We start from the raw sequence: 24,229 nt of genomic DNA, 5'->3' as shown, positions 1-24,229 counted from the left end.
TAAATGCAGGCAATAATTACTACAGTATTACTTTATGTAGAGAACATTTTTGACTTTTGTGCATTACCACAAACTCCTGATTGTGTGACAACTATTTCAGAGATATTCACATTGCACTATGATTAACCTCAGGCTTGGATTCAAGTTTTAACATAAACTGGGTTAACGTATGAAAATGAAGTGGACTGAGTGAGGTTAGGACCAAACATGCAGGTGAACCATTACTGAACAGATTTAAATTCACCACCACACTTCCTCTTCATCCAGCTTGTGGGATTAGGCCTTATAACATGTCGTCGTTTACTTTACTAACTTTGGAAGTTAAATGCCCGCCCATTTTATTTCTATGGTCATACACACCTTAAACAATTATTTGATACCTGATTTGCATAGTTTTGAATAATGAGTTTGTTTAGACATAGTGAACTAACAAAATACAATTTGGACACTCATTTCTAAACTATTTAAAAACAATTTTTAGTTTTCAGACTCAAGAGTTTACTCGTTTCAAACCTGATTAGTTTAGTGAGTCCTTGCATGTAGTGTTTTACATCTCACCACCTGACCAACACCAGTGTGCATTTGTCAAAAGGTGCCAATCAGCGTGTCATTTCCGATTGTGATACTATTTCAAAACACTACAACACAGAAAGGGGGGTTACTTGGTTGTCCATTTTTAGTGGTGCAGTTCTTACACTAACCACTTTCCCGGGTAAACCCTGTATTGTAATCTATAGCAGCACACATGTATGACATAACACTAAAATATATAAACCCAATGCCATCCAATATTTTGTATAATTCACTTACAGATTTACCATCTAGCATATACAGTTTAGAATATCATATCATGTTGTGCCCTATGGTACTAAAACCACATTCCATAATGCCCTGACAGAACCCAACCCTAAAACAGATCCCCCACTCACTCTTCAGGACAGTCTTAATTTTGGTCATCATGGGATGAACACCTCCTTCACCATCTGACTGATGATCACTGTCCCCGCCAAATTTGTCCTCTGCCGGACGCATCTTTTTTGGGACTGGCATGCCCTCCTCCAGCAGAGCATCGACATCATTGTCAAACTCCTCCTGGAAGAGTCAACGGTTAAGGCCGGGAGAGAAGGAGGGGTCACCAGTTTGAGGGAGTTTTGTCTGATGTGACGCAATGAGGTGAATCGGAGAAAACAACAAACCACGCATATAGGGGAAAACATCAGTGCCACGTTGAAGCATAAAAGCTAAATTCTTCTGAATTTACAAACAGACCATATTGAATCTTAAATCAACTACTACAAATGAAATGACATTAGCAGTTTTGATCCCTCCTTTTTTATTTCTATGAGAGAAATTAAAAATGGCACTAACCTCTTCCAGCATCTCACTTCTCATTTTCAGTAATTAAAAAAACAAAGAAATAAAAAACAAAAACACACACACAAACACATCACTAAATGTCCGCAGCTTGATTGGATCTTAACCAGTCACACATTTGGATGCAGAAAAGCTCTCAATGAAAATCAAGAAATTGTCAAACAGTTAGTTTTCTTAGTTCTAGTTATACTTAATCCATACTAGACGATCCCTTCTTATCTATTATGAGGTAAACAGCTAAATAACACTGTTCATTGTACTCTACAGAGAGTTGGACTGGCCCAGTCTATGTGTTGGATGATATTGCATTAGTGCTAAAGTTGACCTACGTTCAACCTTTACTAGACAACCTTGTTTTGTTGTTGTTGCCACGTCTGCACCCCCTGCTGTGTCATTGCAGTGGTCTCATTGAAATGACATCGGCGGCTGTGTTTAACGACAGTGTTAATAATGGCCTGTCTTGTATGGACTGTACTGTATGTTCTGTATTGGGCTTACCATATTTGCTGTTTGACAGTAAAGGGCAAAACAGGAGTAAAGCTTATAATGACAAAGGGTTACTGCAGACATAAGAACAGACGTACCTCATAGGCGAAAGCTACGGCCTCCTCATCAGCTTGCTCCTGCTGAACTATGACATCGGACTTAAAGCCACCATGTTCCACGTCGTCGTCATCCAGGAAGTTCTCGTAGAAGTCATCCAACTCATCCAGGACGGCGAACTCTACCTTGTTTTCCGCGTCTACCTCAGCCTCCTCTGATCTTCTGCCTGCTCGGATTCCTGCTCTAGAGCTACCCTCGGCTACTTCCTGCTCATTAGTCGAGTCGTGCAACTCACCATTTACGCCGTCTAAACCGTCATCACTTCCTCCTTCCTGCCCTTCACCTGTGTACAACACCTTCCTGTCTTTGCTATTGCTGCTTTCAGTGAAGCTTACGCTGATCTTAACGTCTCTAAGGAGCTTTAGGTCTGGTAGGAACCCGGTGACTGGGGGAGCATGGCGGGCTGTTCTAGGACATGGTGGGATAGCATTGGCCTCATCTGAGAGGTGGCTATAGAAAGTTATGGAGCCCTTGCTGAGGGCCTGCTGTGGGCTGGCTTCCCCGTCCCCTGGGGTGTATGTGTATCCATCACCACCAGAGCTAACGTCCATTACCTCTGCGTCACTGGACGTTTGCAGGGGAGGTGGTGGAGGTGCCCTGCCCTCATCTTGGCCAAAATCATCAGGTGGCTCCAAGGGGAGAGGGGGTAGCACATCATCTATTTCCATTTCCTCTGTATAACGAATTACAACTTATACAGACCGATGTGTTTATTCTTAAAAGCTGATCTGTTGAGAGACTTTCTTATCTAAACCCAGAATGCATGCAGAAGCACATCCCTGTATAGACCACGTACCAGAGGTGAAAATGCTAAGCTGACTACATTGTTCTTTTCATTAATGCAGACAGCTTTCAGAATCACTGTCTCAATTATTGGAAATCACAATGCATTCAGCTTAATATGGGATCTAGGCACTGATCATCCTCCACTGGTTTCTTCTGGGAGCTAGAAAGAAAGGACCAGTAGGAGTAACGTTAGATGTCATGGTAGTGCAACTGTAAGACTTCAACGTACAATATGTGTCCTTTTGCTTGAGAATATGATTAATGTTAATCCAAGTTCAAACAACAAGCTAATTCATCGTAAAATAAATGGGGAAGAGCCTCGTTTAAGCGCATGTCTGCTCGGTGCTCTCCGCACAGCGGGCCCTGGTGACATTACCATCCGTGCTAATGAGCTAGCAAGAAACAAGGCAATGGGCTTTAACCTTACAGGTTTTCGCGGCTAAATAAGTGGCCAACCTGCCCAACCGTTTATTAAAGAAATACTCACCGATAAATATGAAACGGCTGTCTCCTACTGGGTATCTGACTACCTTTCTAAATTATTTTATTCTCCATGCGCCGCCATACTGCTTCAACTGCAGCCCCGCCATCTTGAAGAAAACCACAGCGGCAAACTAACTCAGGCCCCGCCTCCCAGTACCGGCATTTTGATAATTGACCGGTCAGTGGGCCAATCACAACGTCGTTGTACGACATCTACTGGTATGATTCAACCAATCAACAGCATCACACATTTTGACCGGTGAGCAACCACAGACCGTTAATATTAATATAATATAAATATATTTACAGTCTATGTGAGCAACATTGTTAACGTGTCGACGTCAGAATATTCAACAAATAAAAGATGTTAAATGTACATACACTTGCTTTTCAAAATAAATGTGAAAAAGGTTGGTTTACATTATTGATGGTGAAACTACAAATAGGCTACTAAACTTAAGGTCAAACTTTGATATGGTGACCTGCGGCCCTTTGCTGCATGTCATTCCCTCTCTCTAGCCACTTTCATGTTTTCAGCTGTGCTAAATAAGTAAAAGGCCTAAAATGTCCCAAAAATGATCTTCAAAAATCTTTTAAAACCTGAAGAACTAGTAGAAAAGGGTAAGTGCTGTTGACTTTTTGCTGAAGAAAACAGCCTGTCTGCAAAATGATGCAGTGCCCAGAGCCAGTCGGTTTAAACACCTCAGCTGCTCTCTGTGAGGGATGGAGGGAGAACTGCAGGCTGGACACTTAGAGATCTTAAATCACAGGATTTGGCTAAAAGAAGAAAGAAGGCTCTCAAACCCTCAATCTGAACCTCTACCACTGAGTAACTCAAAGGTAGATTTTTCCAGGTAGATCACAGGTAGATCTTCTAAGTCTCGTTTACATTCTATGTTAAGCACTGAAATTTAATTTTCATTTCTCCTTAGCAACCTGTCACTATGAATTTATTTACATTGTCTTGTAGCTGATGTCTACATTTCTTATTGTGGTGGAGAAGTTGACATTGTATCACTCAAAGAGACATTCGACTGGTTTTAAAAAAGGTCAGCTGACTAGTTATGAGCAGTAGGCCTACTACTCAGTCTGCTATGTTTCTAAAGTCAAAATATATATGCAGATGTTCAATAGTGTCAGGAAATAAGCCACACTGCGAAAGAAACAAAATGAAAGAAATCAGATTTTCAGTCTTTAATGATTTTTATTTTGGCTGGGTCAAAATTGAGAAAACAGTCCCAGCATGAAATATGTAAATAATGTGTTGCTGTTTGTTTAAAATATATGCACACGGTGTCCATGAACAGTAATACTAAAGCATGTTAACCTGGCTTAGACCAAACAGGAGGACTTTGAACTGGACCGGGAGCCAGTGGAGCTGTTGAAGGACCGGAGAGATGTGGTGGACGGAGGGGGGTCGAGTGGTGATGCAGGCAGCTGGATTCTGGACCAAGTTCTGGTGTTATTTCAGTTAGCTTAATAGCTGGTTTGATTTGCATTGAGAGGTGATCTTATGGAAAGTTCCCCATGCCTATCTCTATGTATGGTGAAAGGTATGTGAGGATGTGTGTGTGTGTGTGTGGGGGGGGGGTTTAATTGCAAAGGCCAAGGGAACTTTATCAGGATGCATGGGATCCTCATCCATGAAATAACTGTCCTTTAAAAATTAAAATCTGCCTGCCTCTATGGGAATTTAACATGGTTGTGTTTTACTTAGTATTTTAAGAAAGAACAATTATTCATTTACAATGAATTATTCATTCATAAAAATAAAAAACAAATGCCGCAGCTTGTTCTTTCATAGTTTTCTTTTCAACTGTCACCACCAACAGTGTCTACAAAGGTTAAGAGTTGATCAGTTTAAGATTTTAGTGTTCCTTAAATGTTTTAAATATATACATTTAGACATACTGTAGCATATTTCCTAAAGTCTTGAGAGGCAGACTACATGAAGATCACGTCAATTGCAATCCCTTAACTTGCCAGATGGTGTCTCTGTTCACTTACAGCAGTAGATCAGTGACCACTTAAAATGCAAGGCTATGGTTTCACAAAATATTGGAAATATTTATTTAGTGATGGAAGATTTTAACCCTTAAAGGTTTTTTTATGCATCTAGACTAAAATGACACAAGATCAAAGTGTGGCTGTGTGAAGTACCTTTTTAATCTCAAAACAAATTTCCTATTTCTCCATCCTTGTCTTTCGATGAACAGAAACATGTTCTATCATAGAAGTATTCTAAGTAGAAGAATTTATCAAAAATGACTCCCCTGCTTAGCTCTTTGCAGTTTTTTTGTTCTTCCTCTTCCTTGTACCCCTACTTTTACAGTACTGTACCCTGCATATCACTAACCTATCCTTTGTCCTTGTGATGCTGTAGTTATTGTTCTTTAACCAGTCCAAATCTATTGAGCACTTTTTCTTGTATTGTCTTTCCTTCCCACCTTCAACAGCCTGTCTGCTCTCTGAACTGGCTTATATTGGTGTTTTACCATGTGACATGGTTTAAGGTATTGACAACAGACTGCACAATTACCTGACTGAGCTCAGGCAACTGAGCTTTTTTCAGCCAATAGGATTCAGCGTTTTAGCAATTGAGAAAAACTGCAATTAGCTACTGTACATTCTTGAATGTTCTCTATACATTAGGAAAAGAAAATGGAGAAAAAACCCTGAAGTTTACAGTATCTCCCAAGATGAATTGCCCATGTAGGGTGTAAATTTAACATTTCATAAATGTTTTAGCTATCTTCCTCAACTTCTTTACTGGTTCCCTCCATCACGTGGCAAATCTAGACCTCACCTCTCTCCTACTGTACTGTAGAAACTGCTGACAGAAATTCCCTGAAAACGTGTGCGCTAGTGAATTCATCAGTAACACATTTAAGAGTCAAATAAAAAGTGATCAATATTTCATACCTCTATCTTATTGAATATATACAGAGAACAGGCCTCAGGACATAAGTATATCTGAGTTGTCATACCCTTACAGGGGCGGAGCAGAACATTTTGGGCCCTGTAGAAAGGCATTTTCTATGTGCCCTTCCCCGCATCCACAGCTATTTATTGTAGCATCTTTTAGGGCCCTCCTCCCATGAGGGCCCTGAATTCCTCACAGTGTGTTTGTGTCAACAATCATTACACGGTAAGCCAAATGTGAGTGTTTGGAAAAAATGGTTTTATTGTCAAGAAGCTGTGGAAGCTGCAGAGATCCAGAGCCTGAAACGCTTTGCATTAAACATCTGTTGTATCCAACATCCAGGCTACTGTTGTGCAGGATTGGGATGAAACTAATGAATTACCAGTTATAATAATCAGAAATTTAAAAAGTAGTTGGTAGCTCTAATGTACTACAGTAACAGTAAACTTAAATCAGATTACAGGTTCTCTAGAAAAATACTGGTGACTCAATGCATTTCCATTGTGTGAAAGAGAAAAACTATTTAAAAAAGCGGTTTGAAAATTTTGCATGAAGTCTAAGTTCACTCCACAACATGTTTAGGTAAAAATATGACATCAAAAAGAATAACTTAGATTGCATCAAAATAATCTTAATCTCGACGGTAATGATTGCATTTTAAAGCAGGTTACCAGCCATCTGTACTGGACTTTTTAGAAGCAACCCAACCCTGCTGTTTTCTTATGTGTGAAAACACAAATGGCAAATAAAGTTCTTGAATCTTGAATTGTGAAAGGTGAGTCAAATAATTTTCCTCTAAAAAATAAGAAATTTTCTTTGGCAATCTGTTAAATTAGCACACATTTTCCAAAAAATGCATTTTTATCCTAAATAATGAATATTAGATGCATATCACTGTGCTGACACATAGCTACTATGGTCAACTGCAGCTTGAGGAGGAAATGGAAGGTGGGGGGGTGATGGAAGGAAAGGTAATGCAGAAAGGCACAGTGTGGGTTTCCTCCATCTTGTCTTTACGTCTGCAGTTTGAACTGGAAAGAACTGGTGCTCCATTTGCTTGTGTCACAGTTGAGCATGGTGCGCTCTGTGAAGGACACGTTGCCTTCTGCGTCTATCAGGATAATTGTATTGGTCCTAAAGAGGCAGGGACACAGGATACAAGCAAACAAACACATTAAAACTAACAATTTCAAATGTTAAAAAAGAAAAAGAAGACACCAATGACAACTATGAGCATTTAAAAGACACACTTGAGGTATTGAGCCCGTCCTGCGATTGATTCTGATAATTGAAATCTAAATGTCACTTTGATTTCCCATTTCAAATAAAAACCGTGGCAGCGCTCGGACTTCCCAGTGGACACGATACCCTTCCGCTTGATCAGAGTGTGTGGACGATTGATTACACTGGAGATTTGTGTGTTTGGCAACAGATCTGTGTTCTCTATGATCTTGCAAGGGGGGGGGGGGGGGGGGGGGATGGAGAGAGGAGACGTAGGTGGGAGACACTGACCTTGTGCCATATTGAGGGGTGCGAACACACACTGCAGACTGAGCCTGGATCACCAGCTTGCTTAAACCATCACCCTGGCTCTCCTGAGCTGGATCAGGTGTGTTCCTGTTTAACAAACCCGTAATGCACCTCTTTGAAAAACTTTAGAGCCATGACTTAGTATATAGATTATTCTCTGTCATATTCACCATGCGGTATATTAAAGTCAGCAATCAACTCATGCAATATAACCAAAAATTATGTAATGGACAAGCAACACCTGCACACATATCCTACAGACTAAAGATAGGTATGAATCCTTGGAAAAATAACACTATAATCATTTCAATCATTATACGATTATTCATAAACTAAGATGAATGAAATATGTTCTCATGATGCATGCATTTTTAAAGTGGTTGTCCCCCACTCACAGTTCCTCCTTGTTGAGGACGTTGAGCAGCTCTTGCACCAGTCCATCACAGGACAGGGACTGGTCGCTGACCACGCTGGTGAAGTGACGCTTGCCTTGCAGCAGTTTCCTCCATGGAGTTTCCAGCAGTGAATTACTCAAGCCGTAGATTCCTGCTGAGGGGCATATGAAGAAGACATGCAAATATATGCACTAGTAAGCTCTGCTGGGTGACCTCGAGGCACATGATCCTCCAATAAAGAGACAGACAATCTGACAACGATATCAACATGGAAATGGCTAACAAGGATGGGCCATAGGCTGAGAGAAGGTGCACGATGTGAAAGGAACGGTTTCTACAGCAACCGTAGTAAAAACACAGACCTGCTTTTAGATGGATGGGTTCAGGGCTGCCTCTGTTTCCATAGTAACACATAATGTCTTGTTTGGCCCTACATGGGACACAGTAAAGTGGAAAATTACAGAATGCATTTAGTGATGATTACATTCTTTATGTCTAATTATGAAGGCTGTGTCAAGAGTCACAGTGCTTCTATGCTCTTTAAATAAACATAAATACAGCGAGAAGATGATGTTCCAAGAAGCACCCTTGTGGGAATCCTGGAAGATGAGTGCTCGGGATGAAAAAGAATATCAACAGTGCACCATATGGTATTCTTTGATGACTGACTTTCTTTGCAGTCTTGGAAAATTGGAATTAAGAAGCCGGTTTTATTTGTAAAATGTAAAAAAATATCAAACACTAACGTTAATTGCAGCATTTAAATGCATCCTAAAGGAGCAACTGGGCGAAATGAATGTTCAACATACAAATTCATGATGCAAACAACTTTCACTACCACAAAGCCATTTAGTTATGGTGTTCGATCTCTTTGCAAAGTCTTCAGTTAGAGGGAATTTATTCAGTCTGAAAAATCTGTCTGACATCAAGGACAACTGGGACGGCTTTGGTACAGGAGAGTGAATAATAAATAAGGACCAAATCCTTTGAACCAGCAAGGGGATTCTTTTTAATTTTTTTATTTTTTTATGTCAATTTTATGACAGCCATGCCAGTGGCATCAGTCAATCTGAAATGTGGCGCAACACTGCTTCAACATCTAACTTGGGAAGTTTCCAAGTCAAGAGCTGGCAAGACAGGAATAAAATATGCTGCTGGGCTTGTTGCTTTGCCACAAACTTTATCAGATAGTTTTAAATGCCAAAATACATGTTGGCCTTTGGTCCATACCATCTATTATAAGCAAAATAAGGTTTGTCCAACCCATTAAGAATGATTTCATATCTGTTTCATACCACAGTATATGACTGTGAAAAACATGGTTTATAGTTGAGAGACATATTTATTGGTGTAAGCATAAGAAATATGTACTTATTTGCACATATTAAAACAAGCAAAACTTTTCTTTATACAATCAAGTGCTTGTTTTCCTCAGCCAATAGTAATGAAAGTAGGGAGGATCATTATGTCTTAGGTCAACGCAACTACATAAACAGAATGAGGTAAGAGATGGTGTGACAATCAATATGCATGTTAAAATGCACGTAGGTAGGGTGACTGGACCAATTAATCATAGTCTGTCATCTGATTAGTCTATTCATTAAAACAACTAAAGACTGAAGGAATGGAAGCACGCAGGCACGCACGCACACATGTTAATTTCCGGGAGCAGAGAGTTTTCTAAAGGCAGGACAACGTGTCCAAGCAGCTGTGAGAGAACACTCAAAGCTGTAGGTCGACACACACTGTCTCTCTGACAACAACAAATCAAAGACCTTGATAATGCTCCCAACTTGTACCCAAACCCAGTTGAACGGTGTGAATAAACAACTGCTTTCCCTGAGTTCCTGTGGTTACTATGAACACAGCTGCATTTGCCAATGTTGACTCGGGTGATATCAGTCACCTCTCATACGTGCATGAACACAGTAGCTGCTCAGCAGGAGCCAGATGGCACTGTAACCTGAAGGGAAACTGACAAATATATAAAGCTTTTAACCTGTTGTTACTTCTGCTAAGGGGGGGAAAAAATGTTGGAAAGAAATAGTTTGAGCACGGCCCTAAACGCAACAAAGCCTGAAAAGGCCCTGTTGTTTATGTATACACTTTGTCCTGTGATATGCATCAAATTGGCCGTGGTGGTAGCAGGTGGAGGATTTGCAGAAGGAAGGCTCTATTTCTGCTATTTGAAACTGGCTACAATATCGAAAGTCCCATTAAGAGGAGCTGGGGGTTGATTTGGGCTGAGATGAGGAAACAGCAGGAGGTTGAGACCACTGGGTGGATCGAGAATGAGGAGGGAAGAGTCGAAAACAGGCTTTTTCAGATCTCAGTTAGAGAGGTAATCAGTATGCTGACTGGGAGATGATCTAATGAAGCGTTCTCTATACTGAGGCTGCAGAGCAGCTTCCCCATCGCCAGCTGTGGACTAGCTGCCCGGAGATGGTTGGATGAGCTTTTGACAGTATCAGTTCAGAATGTAGATGGGTAGTTGGTGGGAGCCCCTGGGTAAGGACGACATGTAGTCTTGTATCCAGTCACACACATCTGTGCGTGGACCGCTACAGACATTAAAAGACATTGAATGGGGGATAAAACAATATTTTATGTGGTGTTGTTCATTTTAGCCATGATAGCTTCATGGCTCCATGTATGGCAATGTTGATCTGTCATGTCTGTACTGTTGGATGGATTACCATACAATTTGGTTCCGATATTCTTTGTTCCCAGAGGATGAATCCTAATGAATTTGGAGATTCTCTGACTTTTCCTTTAGCACCATCACAAGATTGACATTTGTGGTTATAAGTCTGATGGCACAACTACAGGATGAATTTCAATGAAATGTAGATGAATTGTAATAACTTTGGTGATCCAGAGAGTCTTCGTTTAACTCCATCATCAGATCAAAATTTCACTTTGTCCAATACTTTGGTTTGATGGAAAGATAAAGGCAGGGAAATACAGTGGGATTAAGAACTTCTCCTGTTTTATATGACCACATGCTAACATTGGTAAAGCTAAAATCATTATATATATATATATATTTTTGCCATTAACAATGCACGGTATATTTGAGCTATTTACTTTGAGCATCTACTTCTAATTCTATAAGGCAGATAATCATGTTCTATTTTACTCAAAGAGAATGTGATTTTCCAACAGGTAATGTCAGTAAAAACAAATATTCATTTTCTTTCAAATGTTGAGAGTTCATCCACCCCTGCTACTCTGGAATGTGCGTATCTAATGCGCCGCTGTTCGTCTTTCTCAGCTCAAACTAGTTTCTCCCAAGAATTACAGCACATGGTTTGAGACCATAAGATTGAACTACATTTTTGTTTTGATAAAAACAGCCACACTCTGCCTGTCTAAAGTGCATTAAGCATTTTTAAGCATTTGGTCGCAGGCAAAACTCAGAGAAAATATTATTTAAAATTATTATTATCTGGGCATTGACTTTAAAGTGAGAGTAACATGAAATCAGATCAAAAACCAAAGCTATGAAAAAGTCTATAAAAAAGGGGCCTTGAGAGCATCAATCAGAGATTATGTGAGATCAAAAAGTAAATATTCATGGTATTAGCTCCCCAGAGAGAAGGCTCGGTACGATGCCACTGACCAAATCACTTGCATGTACAACTCAACCCAACATGGTCATGGATTATTAATCGAGGCAGGATTGGTTTAACAAGCATCACAATTTAAAAGAAGCAATACATAAATCATAGCCTGAGTGGAATACATGAATACCTCTGGGTTCTGTATTAAGTGTACTCTTTCTACTCATTGCATCACAATGAAGGTGAACACTCGAAAACCAGAGTGAAGACAAACGCTGTTTAAAAATTTGTGTTGTGTCTCCCATTGCCGCCCTATCATAAATCATGTAGCTGGTTACAGATGAATGAGAGATCCTCTAATTGTAATATAGTGCTACTCTCTATCCACCAGATGTAGTTATTGATCCGGAAAAGAAACGAGACGCCTTATTTCCTCTGAGCTGCTGGGCACACCACATTGGAAAACAATTAGGCTGGTAATGACGCTGTTTATAAAAAAAGATGTAGGCTTGCTTTCTGTCACTGTGTTTCATCTCTATCGGCAGTGAACGCAGCACCCAGCAGATGGGTATTTGAGGAGAGAAACAAACAGTACTTTCACAGCACGAGGCTCTGCTGTGTGATTTCAGCCTCAGATGACAGCACGGTCAAAGTGGAAGACATGAGGACATGAGGATGGGGGGGCACCTTATTCTTTCATTTAAGAGGAATGGCATTGGGGCAGTGCAGGCACAGCTCCCTGTCTTAACAAGGACATTTGCATATTTTGATTGCTTAAGCATATCAACAAAAAAAAAAAGCCAAGCAACCTAGCTGTTGTCTAGGCTGAATGGATGGATGGAAAGAATACTGAAATGGACTGAGACTGCAATATTAAATGCACATTGTCATTGTAAACTTGCAAGTTTTTTTGGAATCCAAGAAACTGGTCGTGTTTTTAACTTAACTGTCTGTTTACTAGATTTGTCTACCAAACCAGGATTGTCCAATCGATGCTTAGCAACCATCACTAGGCACGGTAGGTCTGTGAAGCTTTTGATATCTTCACATGTTGAAGCAGTGTGCCTGGGGCTGTGTTGTGGGAGACGCTCAGCCCTTAAAGAAACTGGAGGGTGGCGTCTTTTAAGGCCGTTTAAAAAATAAAAAAATAAAAAAAATTAAAGGGCGATATTGTAAAGAATGGAAGTGGAAAATGTTTGCATGATATGACTGGGTAACTAGCTTTTTGTTACTGCCTACAGTAGTAATATGACCCAGCTTTACTTGCGGTGTTTTTTGCCTCCAACGTCTCCTTTAAGAGCTTTAGTTGAAAGGCCAAGGAAAAAGATTAGAATTTCATAACAAGAAAGTGACCTCTTTTTAAAATCAAGGATTCATTATTTGAAGGTGCTGACATTTACGGTGAGCGAATAGTCTCATATCCGGTGCTCCAATATCACGGACGCCATCTTTCTGCTCCAGCAAAAACTTACTGAACTCTGTTTTATTGTTTAAATCTGGTGGCTAAGTGACTGGAATTGGAGATAAGTGTCCTGTTGCTTTCTGCAGCTCTGCATGGCATTCCAAAAAAGGTTTCTATTTCTGCTCTTGCTGTATGTGTGGTGTCTTGTGGATTACTGTGTGTATATTTTAACCTGTATTAATGTTTTTATTGCTACCTGCCATGGGCTTAAATCATCTGACCAAAGGACTACGGTTGAAAATTACAGAAATGTTGATCTATTTGTGTACAAAATACAAATACAAGGGCCGGACGAGCATAAAAACATGTCTGGAGAAGGGACCCCCATGGAGGCCATTTTACCAGGATAAATGGATCATGACACCATACTCTGCCATGGAAAGACTGATTTTATTTTCTCCCACCCAGGGCTACAGTCTGCTGTGTCTGGTGGTGTGTGTGTGTGTGCGTGTGTGCTGGAGTTGAACCCACAACCTCTTGCTGGCAGACACTGAGACCCATTTCCATGCCAATTGTCTACAGGGGCCTCTACCATGACAACTATCTCTTTCTCTCACTGAATCACCGAATTCAGTCAGCCAGGCTGGTAAAGCAGGCGAGGCGGAAAAGAAGAAGAAAAGAAACCTCATTATTTTTAATGCTGTCAAGATTTTCTTCAGGTGTTTCTTCAGAATTTGAATGCTGGCTCTTTCACAGCTCAGCAGCCTAGATTTCTTTTTCAGTTCTGCCTTCCTAGCACTCCAGAGATGAAGACGCTGCCTTTGTGGTTTCATTCCAAGGTAAGGCCAGAATTCAGAGGAACAGAGTAACAGCCTGTCCTCAACAAATTGAGTTTGAATCCTTTAGTGCACATGAATTTGCAGATATCACTTCATGACACCAACACGAACAAGAACATGTCTGAACATCCAACAGCCTAAGGTGGCTACAACCATATTTTGACTGTTAAATAAATTTCAACTTGTAAAATGGATCAGCTCTGCTGCTTTCTGGAAAACAAACGTTTCTTCTTGCAACTACAGCTCAGTGTATAGATTTTCATGATGTTAATACACCTTTCACTAAGGTTTATCTGTGAATAGACTACACACTTAAGACAAATTTGGCCACACCTTTCACTCACTTGAACTCCGCGGTGATGAGGTTGAAGCCGTTGTACTGGTGGCTTTCTGTCGACACCTTCTTTAGGTATGAGTAACAGTCCAGATCCTTGTCCATTAGGTAGTTAGACACTAGAAATCCTGCAAAAGTTAATAGAAATGGTTCCTAAATTAAGTACTCAAGAAACCCAGCCTACTTGTTAATAATACATATAACATATTTACATTAAAAAAACAAAAAAAAGATAGATATGTGAAACTTGCAGCACAAATGGTTCAACATGACCCTTCAAAATGCGGCCAGTGCTTTAAAGGTGAATGATAAAATATACAGTACCAACCTTTTAAAGAAATTGCATGAGTAGACTATTAGGAACAGTTAAGTAACAAATAAACCTAAAGTGTAAGCAACATTCTTCATATTTCAAAGGAGTTGGTGGAGACTATGGATGCATTTTATCAGTGAATAATATATTTGTGACATTTTCGGGGGGGGGGGGGTTTGTGGCCTTTCTTTGGATAGGACAGCTTAGACTTGAAAGGGAAGAGAGAGGGGGATTGACAGTCTGGCTTTCACCAGACCAAGCCCAGCTCCATGGATCTGAGACTGAGCGTTGGTCTGGGGAGTCTGCTCTGTATGTTCTCTGCAAAAGAGGCCTGACCAACGGGCATAGTTCAAACTACTCTGTACGCAACTGGATAGTCCTTCAACCAATCAGAGCAACGGTCCGGGTGACGCGGAAGCAGTTGCTGCGCTTTGTTGGCGTTCGGTGGCCGCTATGTTGAATGTAAACAAGAAGCTGCTTGGTCGCTTCTCTATTGTCATCGGTTTAAAGCAGCCAACCACCAGAGTAAACCTCCACATATGGGCGCCCGCTCCACCAGGTGAGCTAACCAGGCGCCCCATTTGTGACTTTTTCATGGCTGGCTCACCTCTTCCTTGTGCATCAGGGTTGAGACGTCCCTCCATGTAGTTGGTGATTGCAGCCAGCTTGCCCCGCTTGCTGATCCCCAGCCATGATCCTCCCTCCTTACTACACTCCAGGTCCAGGCCTGGTTAACACAAAAGGAGTCAAATGTTTTTTAAACGCAGCACCGAGCAGTTCATTGGACTTCACCTGGAGGTAAAACATATTTTATGCTTTTGGTAGCCATTCAACAAGCCAAGTTTCAAATAACATTAAAAAATGAAATTATAATAGCAGTGTTTACTCCATACTTTTGAACAATTCCAACAACATTTAATACCCTTTTCCCAGTTGCGGATTTTACATACTGGTTTAAGAACCCTATATTCAACACCGGCCCAGTAAGTGAGTCTTCCTTGTGATAGTACTGTATGCTGCTCCACACAGCACTCAGGGCTGGGAGAAAAATGGGCTCTGGTTTATTGGCTTTTTTTTTTTTAAAGTCTTGGGCGGCGCTCAACACCGGACAGAATAGCCTGGGGAAGGAACTTGTTTTGGTGGAACATGTGTACGTTCAAAGGTTGTTTTAGTTGTACAACAGAAAACTCTGATTGGACCGATCTAGCTAGGTCTAGCTAGCTGTCTGGTTTTACCCTGCAGAGATCTGAGGACCAGGTAACCAGAGTCCTAGAGTTTAAAATTCTAATACAGAGAAAGAGGAAGGAGACAAACATCCGGTAGATATTCCGGCGGCACCAGAGAAATCCTCTAAATGAATTGCCGTTGACATAGACTAGCAAATGATAGACCTGTGTAAGCATTACTGAACACCAGGGCGTCAGATAGACCTTAGTCTCCCGGGTTACTCTTTTTTTCATTTACAATGTTTGTCTTACGACAAAGGGGAATGTTCCTTGGCGTCCTTCGCATGTGAAAGGCGGGCAAAGAAAGAAAGAAAGAAAAGATATTAAACTTGAACAAGCTTGCATTAAGGTACACCTAATGAAATACTCTATTCAGTGTTATTGACATAAAAAGACCAGTATAGGAGGAGTACATCCTTTGATTGGACTACCCTCGTGTGTAGCTTTGGCAGTGATTAAATAAACTCAATCCATCAATAAATCTGTTGTTATCTTCCCACTACCTTTCCCATGTCATGTAAAGAAGAGGTATGACTGCATGTCTGCTGCACTTCCTGGTGATCAATAAAGTCCACTTACAGTGACAGTGACCACGGCAGCCAAGCAGCCGAGCACTCCTCTGGGACTGGACAGAAAGCAAGCCTGATCCCACTGAGAGCTATAGTTTACTTCCCTTTGCGTCATGCAGTGTCTCCCCCAGGGCCCCGGGCCGCACCCCCCAGCCCAGCAGATAAGGCAGAGCCATTTATTCCTGTCACACCGCATAAAAGCAGCCATCAATTAAGGGCCCACTACTGGAGTCCTGACCCCTCTATTACAGAGGGGAAAAGGAGACTGACGAACAACGAAGCTATCTCTCCGTTTCCTCCTTCAGGAAGAAAAAAGGCAGGATGATTGATTTCCTCTGCTTGGCTATAATGTGTATTGGACATCAGTCAATTAAATATAGTTTACTGTGGGTGGGGATATCCTGTGACGGAGTAGAGGAGATTTGGATTCTGAGGTGGAGGAGACATGTTTTTCCTTGATTATTGAAACCCATGTATCCAATCCAACAACTGTTACATTTTCACCTAGTTACAGAGCCAAGAGACATACGCTTTAAAGTCTAACGCATATTCCACCTCCTCATCGGGAACATTTGTATTGGGCTGCAACTAATGAATATTTTCTTGGTCAATTAATTGGAGTAAAAAATGTGGATCGGTGTTTCCCAAAGCCCCAGATGACATCCTCAAATGTCTTGTTTTGTCCACAAATCAAAAGATATTCAGTTTGCTGTTGCTGAGGAGAGAAGAAACTAGAAAATATTCACATTTAAGAGAACATTTGATTTTTTCTTAAAACTTGCTCAAACCAATAAATTGATTATAAAAATAGTTGGGGATTGAGACGTATGACCAATCGATGGATTCATCTTTGCAGCTCTACTATCCGTTGCCAGATATTAACCATTTTGGCCAAGACTCCCTTGCAAAAGAGCCTTCCAACCTTGGGTATAATTGATTGAATGAAGGCCAATGTCTGCACTTCAAAACACAAATGAATGGTCTAGTTTTTTTCATGTGTACTTATTCTCTCCTGTTAAAAAAAGACCAGCAAGAAGTTATTCATTTAGTGGCATTCAGTGCTTCACTATTTATTTTTAGACGTGTATGTTTGAGGCAGGAAATGTGGCCAGTTGGGCTCAAATGTACAGACTTACCGCTGAGGATCTCACTGTTGGTCCCCCAGAAGTCTGCAGCTTTGGACGGCCTGTTGTAGAACTCATCTCTGTTTGCAGCCAAAATCAGCCTGCGGAGGGGGAGCGAGAGACAGTTGTTCAGAGGTTGTTGGGTTATCGTTGTTCATTCGGTGAGTCTTGTTTATTTGCTCTAGACGTGAACCAATGAGGTATTACAGAAGGCCATTGCTGGTCTCAGCAGCAGATCCATTATCAACGACTATCCCACGACAATATTCATAAAATCCCATAAGCTAATTAGTTGGAAGAAAGACAAGAAGGGAATTGGAAGACAGACAAGACGGCTGTTAATAGTGCGCTGAAATGAATCATTACATCAATGCACTGGACGCAGACCTGGACAATTCTGCATTGCTGCAGTGACAGACCATAATTGATAATTACCTACTTATGTTACAGTTGCTTTTTGTTTTTGCCTTTTGCCTTCTGGCCGCTACGTTCAAATGTCTTTTTTAGGACTAGATACAATAAAAAGGGGAGTTCCTGTGTACCTGACTGCTTGGATTAGTTGAGTAAAACTATGTGTAGCAATTTACACTAACATTGAGCAGGTGACACATCATGATGGATCGGGGTATTGAATCCATTTGAATTGTTGACAGGATAATCGCAATCATATCGTGAGACCAGTGAAGATTCACACGCTTAGCCGTTACTGTGACAGATTTGCCCTAAGAACCCAAGTCTCTCACTAGCTTTATAAAGGCCTCAGAGACGTCCAGGAGTCTTCATGTACAGAGATATTGCCAACTAATTGAGGAGGACGCAGAGGATGCAAAAGGCCCGAGGTCCTGTGATGACCAAAGAAGGAAGGATCAAAAGGGAGGCGACAGGTAGAGGACGAGCCAATATAAAAGTTACAGATAACTAAAGAGGAGAGTAAGGGAAAAGTGAAGTTCACCACTTTCTGTGTACTAACTGTGTCAGTATAATACAGCAAATATTTCCTTTTGCAGCCATAATAAGATATAGAGTCTTAGGTTTGAATATTTCTCTCACGCGCACACACACTAGACTTTGACCTTTATTATCATTCAGGGTAGAGTAATGATCATTATGTTAATGGTAACAATCAGCTACAAAGTGTAACCTGTATCTAATGCAACACCAGCCCATAGTTTCTACATGGCTTCACTAGAAGGTCACTGCTGTCAATTGTGCAGCAAGGAACGGTTACTGCAACATCACTTAGTGGCTATAGATCCTCACTCAGCTTGTGTAATCTACTCCGAGTCCTCACACAGAAACACACATGTACACTCATCCAGCTCTTCTCACCCAGCAGCTACGAAACACAAAAATAACATATTTCTTTGGCTCAAAGGATAAAATGACCTCTTCCTATTGCACCTTGTGACTTTTGTAAACGTAAAATTAGCGTTTTAGCAGAGAGCATACATGTTCTTTTTTTTTTTAAACATTATTTTTGGGCATTCTTGGCCTTTATTTGACAGGACAGCTGAAGACAGGAAAGGGGAGAGTGAGAGAGAGGGGAGGTGAAATGCTGCAGGGGCCGCGGGTCAGACTTAAACCCGGGCTGCTGCAGTAAGGACCGAGCCTTTGTACATGGGGCGCTCGCTCAACCAGGTGAGCTATCAGGGCATACATACACACATACGTGCATTTTATGGCATGTAAGCATGCTAAGCAACAACATATAGTGCATCCTGTTGTACATTGATTGAATTTGAGTAAAAGATTGTTGAGTTATGGATTTAAACATTGTAGAGAGGCACTTATATAGCCTTTGGGAAAACTACACAAGTCAGAAAAAAAGACCAATAATTTGTATTGACCCCTCTAGATGTTCCTTCTCAGCTTGGCAATGGTCCCTCTATTAATCATGGTAGGGTGGATGCTGCTAAGAGCAAACAGATAAACCCAACTGACCTAATAGGGGTCGACCTCTGTGCATCGAGGGCCAATGGCAGCCAGTTCCCATGGCGCTGTGTGAGCCACTGCTGCTCCAGAAAACAAAGCTAACACTAATGATGCTGTACCAGAGAAAAAAGCATCTGCTATCAGATGCTGAGGGGGAATCACATGTGTGCAGCTCTGATCCCAGTAACAGTCAGCCAGCTGCATCATGTAGGAGGGATGGTGAGAAGCAGAGAGGTATCAAAGCTCTGCGTGAATACTCAACTCAGATTCTTTTTCTATTCAGTAGACAGTGGTTTGTGGACATGGCAGCAGCCACTTTACATTTGAAGTGGAATTATGTTTTCAAGGATTTTATTCATGATTCCCATTGGAATGGCTTGTACCATGCTGTCAAAAAGGTTCTAACACTGCTTTAGAAATGAATGAAGTTTGAAGGTAGACAAGCCTGTTTTGCTAGCACTCCATGTACCTAAATGCTTAGAAATGTGCTTGTGACCTTGCCACAGTCATGACTAGTATTTAAGTTAGTATGACTTCAATTGTCATCTGTAACTCAGATGTAATATACTGTGAACACACAGGCATGTCGTCAATGTTGATTTAGATCACCAAATATTATTAATATATTTTGCCTAGGTTATTATTTCTAGCGTGATTACGTTATGGTCCCATCATACCACAATTTACACCTGACCAAAACACACTTTTTACCCGTATGCTGTCGGTCACATTATCATTGTCTCATCGTGTATTTTGTTCAAAGACTGAGTAACTTTATTAAGAGTTTATATGCTAGTCATGATGTTTTTAGAAGTACAGAAAGTGTGTGTTTGTAGCACAAGTCAGTCACTGAATGCCCTTCAGTAGTTTTTTTAGAGGCCCATTTATGATATAGAAAGTAAATATAAACTTGAATAGCTCCGTATGGGCCATAAACATATTGAAAAATTTTGATAACATGCCTTTTTACAGTGAAAATAAGCGATTTATTCAAGATAGCATTTTTGCCCCATAGGGTTACACTGTAGAGTCATCTGATGACAGTCTCCAATATGGTGCCCATGATGGGAGTTGGCCAAACTCTCTCTAATGTACAGCTCTCTGCTGATATTTCAATGACATTAACTAGCCTAAAAGAAGTGCTAGAATTACAAGTCAAAATCATTCAAATAAAATCGCAATCACTATCAAAAGAAATCTACTTCTGCTACTAGTGGCCTATATATAGCACTGACGTAACCAGATGAGGACACAGTACGTTTCACCTTTCCCCAGGTCTGAGTCAGAACTCGTACCATACCTCTGCTGTGATCTGAGCTGGGTTCAGTGTCCCAGAGGGAAGGACAGAGATGGACTAGGGCCAGGAATAAAGTTCAGTGTGTAGCTCAAGGGGATTATAATACGCTGGACTCGAGTCGACATCAGCCCGTAACTCACATTGACTGCACATAGTGCACTGGTCTCTGCTCCCTACTGACAGAAGTTACTTATTTACTGCAGCATAGGGCACATAGAGGTTGCACAAATGTTCATTCAGTGCTTAAAGATGGTAGATTTGAGCAAAATACGTGCAGTATTTTCTATAGCTAGTAGGTAAGTACATGATTTGCCCAATACAGAATGCCATAGGTCCCCTTATACACAACTTGGGCCCTGGCAAAGACTGACACCTCCAAAATCATTTTTAAAATAAGATTATAAAACAGAAAAGAAAAAAAGTCTACATATTTTCTTTTGCTATTATTCTGCTGTGCGTGTATGTGTGTGTTTGAAACTCCAAGTGGCACACAAGACAATCTTGGAACAAGATGAAATAAGGAACATTGCCGCATTGCCAGAGTATGGCAGCAGTGAAGTCAAGACTTGACACCTGAAAAGTTTTTGTTCACCTTATACTTAAAAAAAAAAGTAGCTATATATTCTGCAGCTGCATTTTCCACCACTTCACTGAGGCCATATGATGCAAACTGAGTGAAATATTCACACCCAGCTTTCTTTCCTTTTATATAGCCGTGTAAAAAAAGAAGCAACATTTGTATACACACCGTTCCAAAAATACAGCCTACTGGGTACCTGGTAAAAAATAGCCTTATACCATTATTTATTAAGATGGACACAGTGGGTACTTTTTAGGATTTAAAATGTCCCCATGAACACATTGCAATGCCAAAATCGAAAGTGCACAGGTGATATGATGCGTGAGACTTTTCTTGATGTTTCTCTAATTGATGCTCAAGCCACGGTCGCACACACGCAAAATAAACATCTGCGATTATCCGCTTCCCTTTTCCTAGGATGGTACGACCTGCCCTTCTCTGGTTTACTCCGCCTCTGATTGGTTTAACCTGGTTTTGTTACCCTAAGAAATCTCACTCCTCATGCCTAAACCTAACTAATCCAATCAACGAAGCCAACAAGTACTTGCCAATCAGAAGCAGAGTAGGGCTGGGCGTGCTTTCGCCATCCTATGCAATGCAAATTTTTCTCCCATTCACCTCCATTATATGCAAGCCAAAGGGCGTATAGCCCGTAGTTTGTTTGACAGCAGCTCCCTTGTTTGTTCCAGGACTTCTTATAAGGAGTTGGGAATGTGGAAATAGCATATAACGTAAAATAGCTGCCAGGGATATAATTAAAATTTAAAAACATGTTCTGTGCATGATGCATTTCACGATCTTCTGGGAGCATGATCTATGTTTTGACATCATATGTGCTCCTCACGAGTCCTTTCTTTTGGAATGCCCCTCCCTGTACTGTATGACTGACCAAATTAGTCACCCTATAAACTTACTTTGCATTGAGCACAGTAAGTGTCAACGTTTATAAAAGGGTTAATTGCTCACCTGTAGGCATTTTTGGATGCAGGCCGGGGGTCAAACTTGAAGAAAATTATACACATGGATGTACTGGGGGGGGGGGGGGATTGAAGATATTGTTTCACTAAATGCACATCTGTCTTCAAAATGTAGTCATATCTGATGAAGAGAAAAAGAAAAAGTAATAGAAATTAGTGTTGAAAGGTGTATTAGAGCATGGACGTGTGGAGATATTAGAAATGGGACAACTGTTGTGTAACTAGTGTTGGGAGACGGGGTCGGGAGTGTTCAGGTTTTACAACAACATACAGTCTGAGCTAACAGCTGCTATAGGTTTTCTTAACTATCAGTGTTCATAGAGGACATACCTGGAAGAACAATACTTGGAATGTACCATATCTTAAGCATGCACTTATCACAATGCATATACGTCACTAAACATGAATTATTGTAATACTTACACAGAGTACTTGGCTGCAGGACAAACAAATGGACCATCCAGAGTGCATGCTGTGCCCTTCTGTGAACATGACCCATGTTCAGAATAGCAATAGTTACACAAATATTTCTTATCTTTATGATTCTTTTTACAGCGATGAGTGCAAAGGTAGCAATTAAGAAACGTTAATAGAAGTTCAAATGCTTTTCCATGACTCACAATGTCATTCAATGATGCTGCTATAGGATAGTAGAATTATCTGATTCTACCTAGCTAATTATTAGGCAAGTAACATACATTCCTTTCGGTCTAACAATACTAAGTTGAACAAGGCTGTGACTGTGGCAAACTATTAATAGTTGTCCTACTTCGAGAAGAGCTAGCCAAAAAGCTTGGACAACTTGTCTATGTGTCTGGTAACAAACCAGTCCAGCCTCCTGGCTAGAACTAGCGTTACCAATATCAGCAAACTAGTTTTAGCATAACTTGGTAACCTCAACAAGAACTAGCTAACGTTAGCATTAATTTAACATCGTCAATAATGTAACTATAACAAACCAAGCAAACTTTAGCTACCTATATAACTTAAGTTACACAAGACACATTTGACAGCAAATAATATCATTGTTTACCTGCTGTCTTCTATACAGTTACTGCTGTGTAGCGTCAGCTAGTTGTTCTCACTGTCCCTTTACACTCGCTGGTATCAACTAAAAGGAAGTGTTTATATCGAGTGACCTCGATTTGTTCCTCAGTCGTCTCATAAATCTCTTCAGCGGGCGTGAGTATTTATTCTTTGTGCGTTGATCTGAATCCCGCCCATCCCGGCAATGCAAATTAATAAAACGAGTGCACTTCCAACAGGGCTAAGTTCGCGTTGATTGGTCAGTTTACAAGTAAAATAACTACAGGCTAACTGCAAACAGTCATAATTACGTTTCCGGTTAGTTCAAAATAAAAGCATTGATATTATAAACATGAGTTGGTGAAGTTATTCAAAATGTGGATTTGAACTTGGCTTGTTGAGACCAGGGCAAAAACTGGAGCACACAGCCTTTAATTTAATTTAATTTAATTTAATTACTATAAGTACCAGGGTCAACGTTTCAATTTGTGCATTCAAATCAGGGTTGCCTCTGGTTATTAGTGTTACTGAAATGTACATTAACTTCAGCCTATTTATCATTCCAGGGCCTACAGCACAACATGAAAACTTCAGTAAGTAAGTAAGTAAGTAAATAAATAAATAATTAATGAATTACTATATTGCTAAACACATGGCCATACTACTCTGAATGTTGTCCACTATGTTAAAATTTAAAAATCAAGCCACTTGCTGTTTGCCAATTTCTTTAGCACATACACTGTATTGTGGCTTACTGCATGTGTTACTCTGGTGTAATGCATTGCTTTGAGAACGTTTACTTTGAAATCATGTGCACCAAAAGTTTTAACTCTATTCTTCCTGACTTGACAATACCACGACACACCAGGCCTATAACAATAGAGGTAAAGAATTCAGAGAAATAGAAGACTGAACAGATGATTGAAAAAAAAAGTATTGATACATATATGTAT

The 24,229-nt window shown here is 40.5% G+C and overlaps 2 protein-coding genes and 1 long non-coding RNA gene across 6 annotated transcripts in view; all 3 read right to left on the bottom strand.

The window, feature by feature from the left end:
- dgcr8 (DGCR8 microprocessor complex subunit) overlaps nt 1-3,386 on the bottom strand; it is a 10,936-nt gene extending 7,550 nt beyond the window's left edge. For both annotated transcript variants that reach the window (XR_004656793.1, XM_034872850.1), the window contains exons 1-3: nt 3,251-3,386; nt 1,959-2,923; nt 930-1,092 (exon numbers count right to left, since the gene is read on the bottom strand). Coding sequence is in view for 1 of the 2 variants with exons in the window: in XM_034872850.1 (XP_034728741.1) it covers nt 930-1,092; nt 1,959-2,645 (850 nt within the window). In the remaining variant the exon portion in view is untranslated. The remainder of the gene's footprint in view (nt 1-929; nt 1,093-1,958; nt 2,924-3,250) is intronic.
- A 3,583-nt stretch (nt 3,387-6,969) lies between these two features.
- On the bottom strand, nt 6,970-23,526 carry tango2 (transport and golgi organization 2 homolog (Drosophila)). Of its 3 annotated transcripts, none has more exons than XM_034872443.1 (10): nt 23,284-23,526; nt 22,674-22,732; nt 22,240-22,371; nt 17,477-17,565; nt 15,153-15,272; nt 14,243-14,360; nt 8,457-8,524; nt 8,095-8,248; nt 7,682-7,786; nt 6,971-7,303 (listed from the first exon to the last, which is right to left on the bottom strand). In XM_034872443.1, the coding sequence occupies exons 3-10, from the start codon at nt 22,293-22,295 to the stop codon at nt 7,183-7,185; spliced, it is 831 nt and encodes a 276-aa protein (XP_034728334.1). In that variant the 5' UTR covers nt 22,296-22,371; nt 22,674-22,732; nt 23,284-23,526; the 3' UTR covers nt 6,971-7,182. The 3 variants fall into 3 exon arrangements, with proteins under 3 accessions (XP_034728336.1, XP_034728334.1, XP_034728335.1); XM_034872444.1 differs by having other exon boundaries at nt 6,974-7,303; nt 8,095-8,245; XM_034872445.1 differs by lacking the exon at nt 23,284-23,526 and having other exon boundaries at nt 6,970-7,303; nt 22,674-22,731.
- On the bottom strand, nt 17,888-20,476 carry LOC117945154. Its single transcript, XR_004656746.1, has 3 exons — nt 20,355-20,476; nt 18,606-18,611; nt 17,888-17,899 (listed from the first exon to the last, which is right to left on the bottom strand). It is a non-coding gene; the product is annotated as an uncharacterized LOC117945154 (long non-coding RNA).
- Nucleotides 23,527-24,229: the final 703 nt, after the last annotated feature.

This window comes from Etheostoma cragini, chromosome 5 (genome assembly GCF_013103735.1).
Source record: "Etheostoma cragini isolate CJK2018 chromosome 5, CSU_Ecrag_1.0, whole genome shotgun sequence".
Lineage (NCBI taxonomy): Eukaryota > Metazoa > Chordata > Actinopteri > Perciformes > Percidae > Etheostoma > Etheostoma cragini.
The sequence above is the reverse complement of the archived record's forward strand: the minus strand, read 5'-3'. Positions and strand labels throughout refer to the sequence as shown.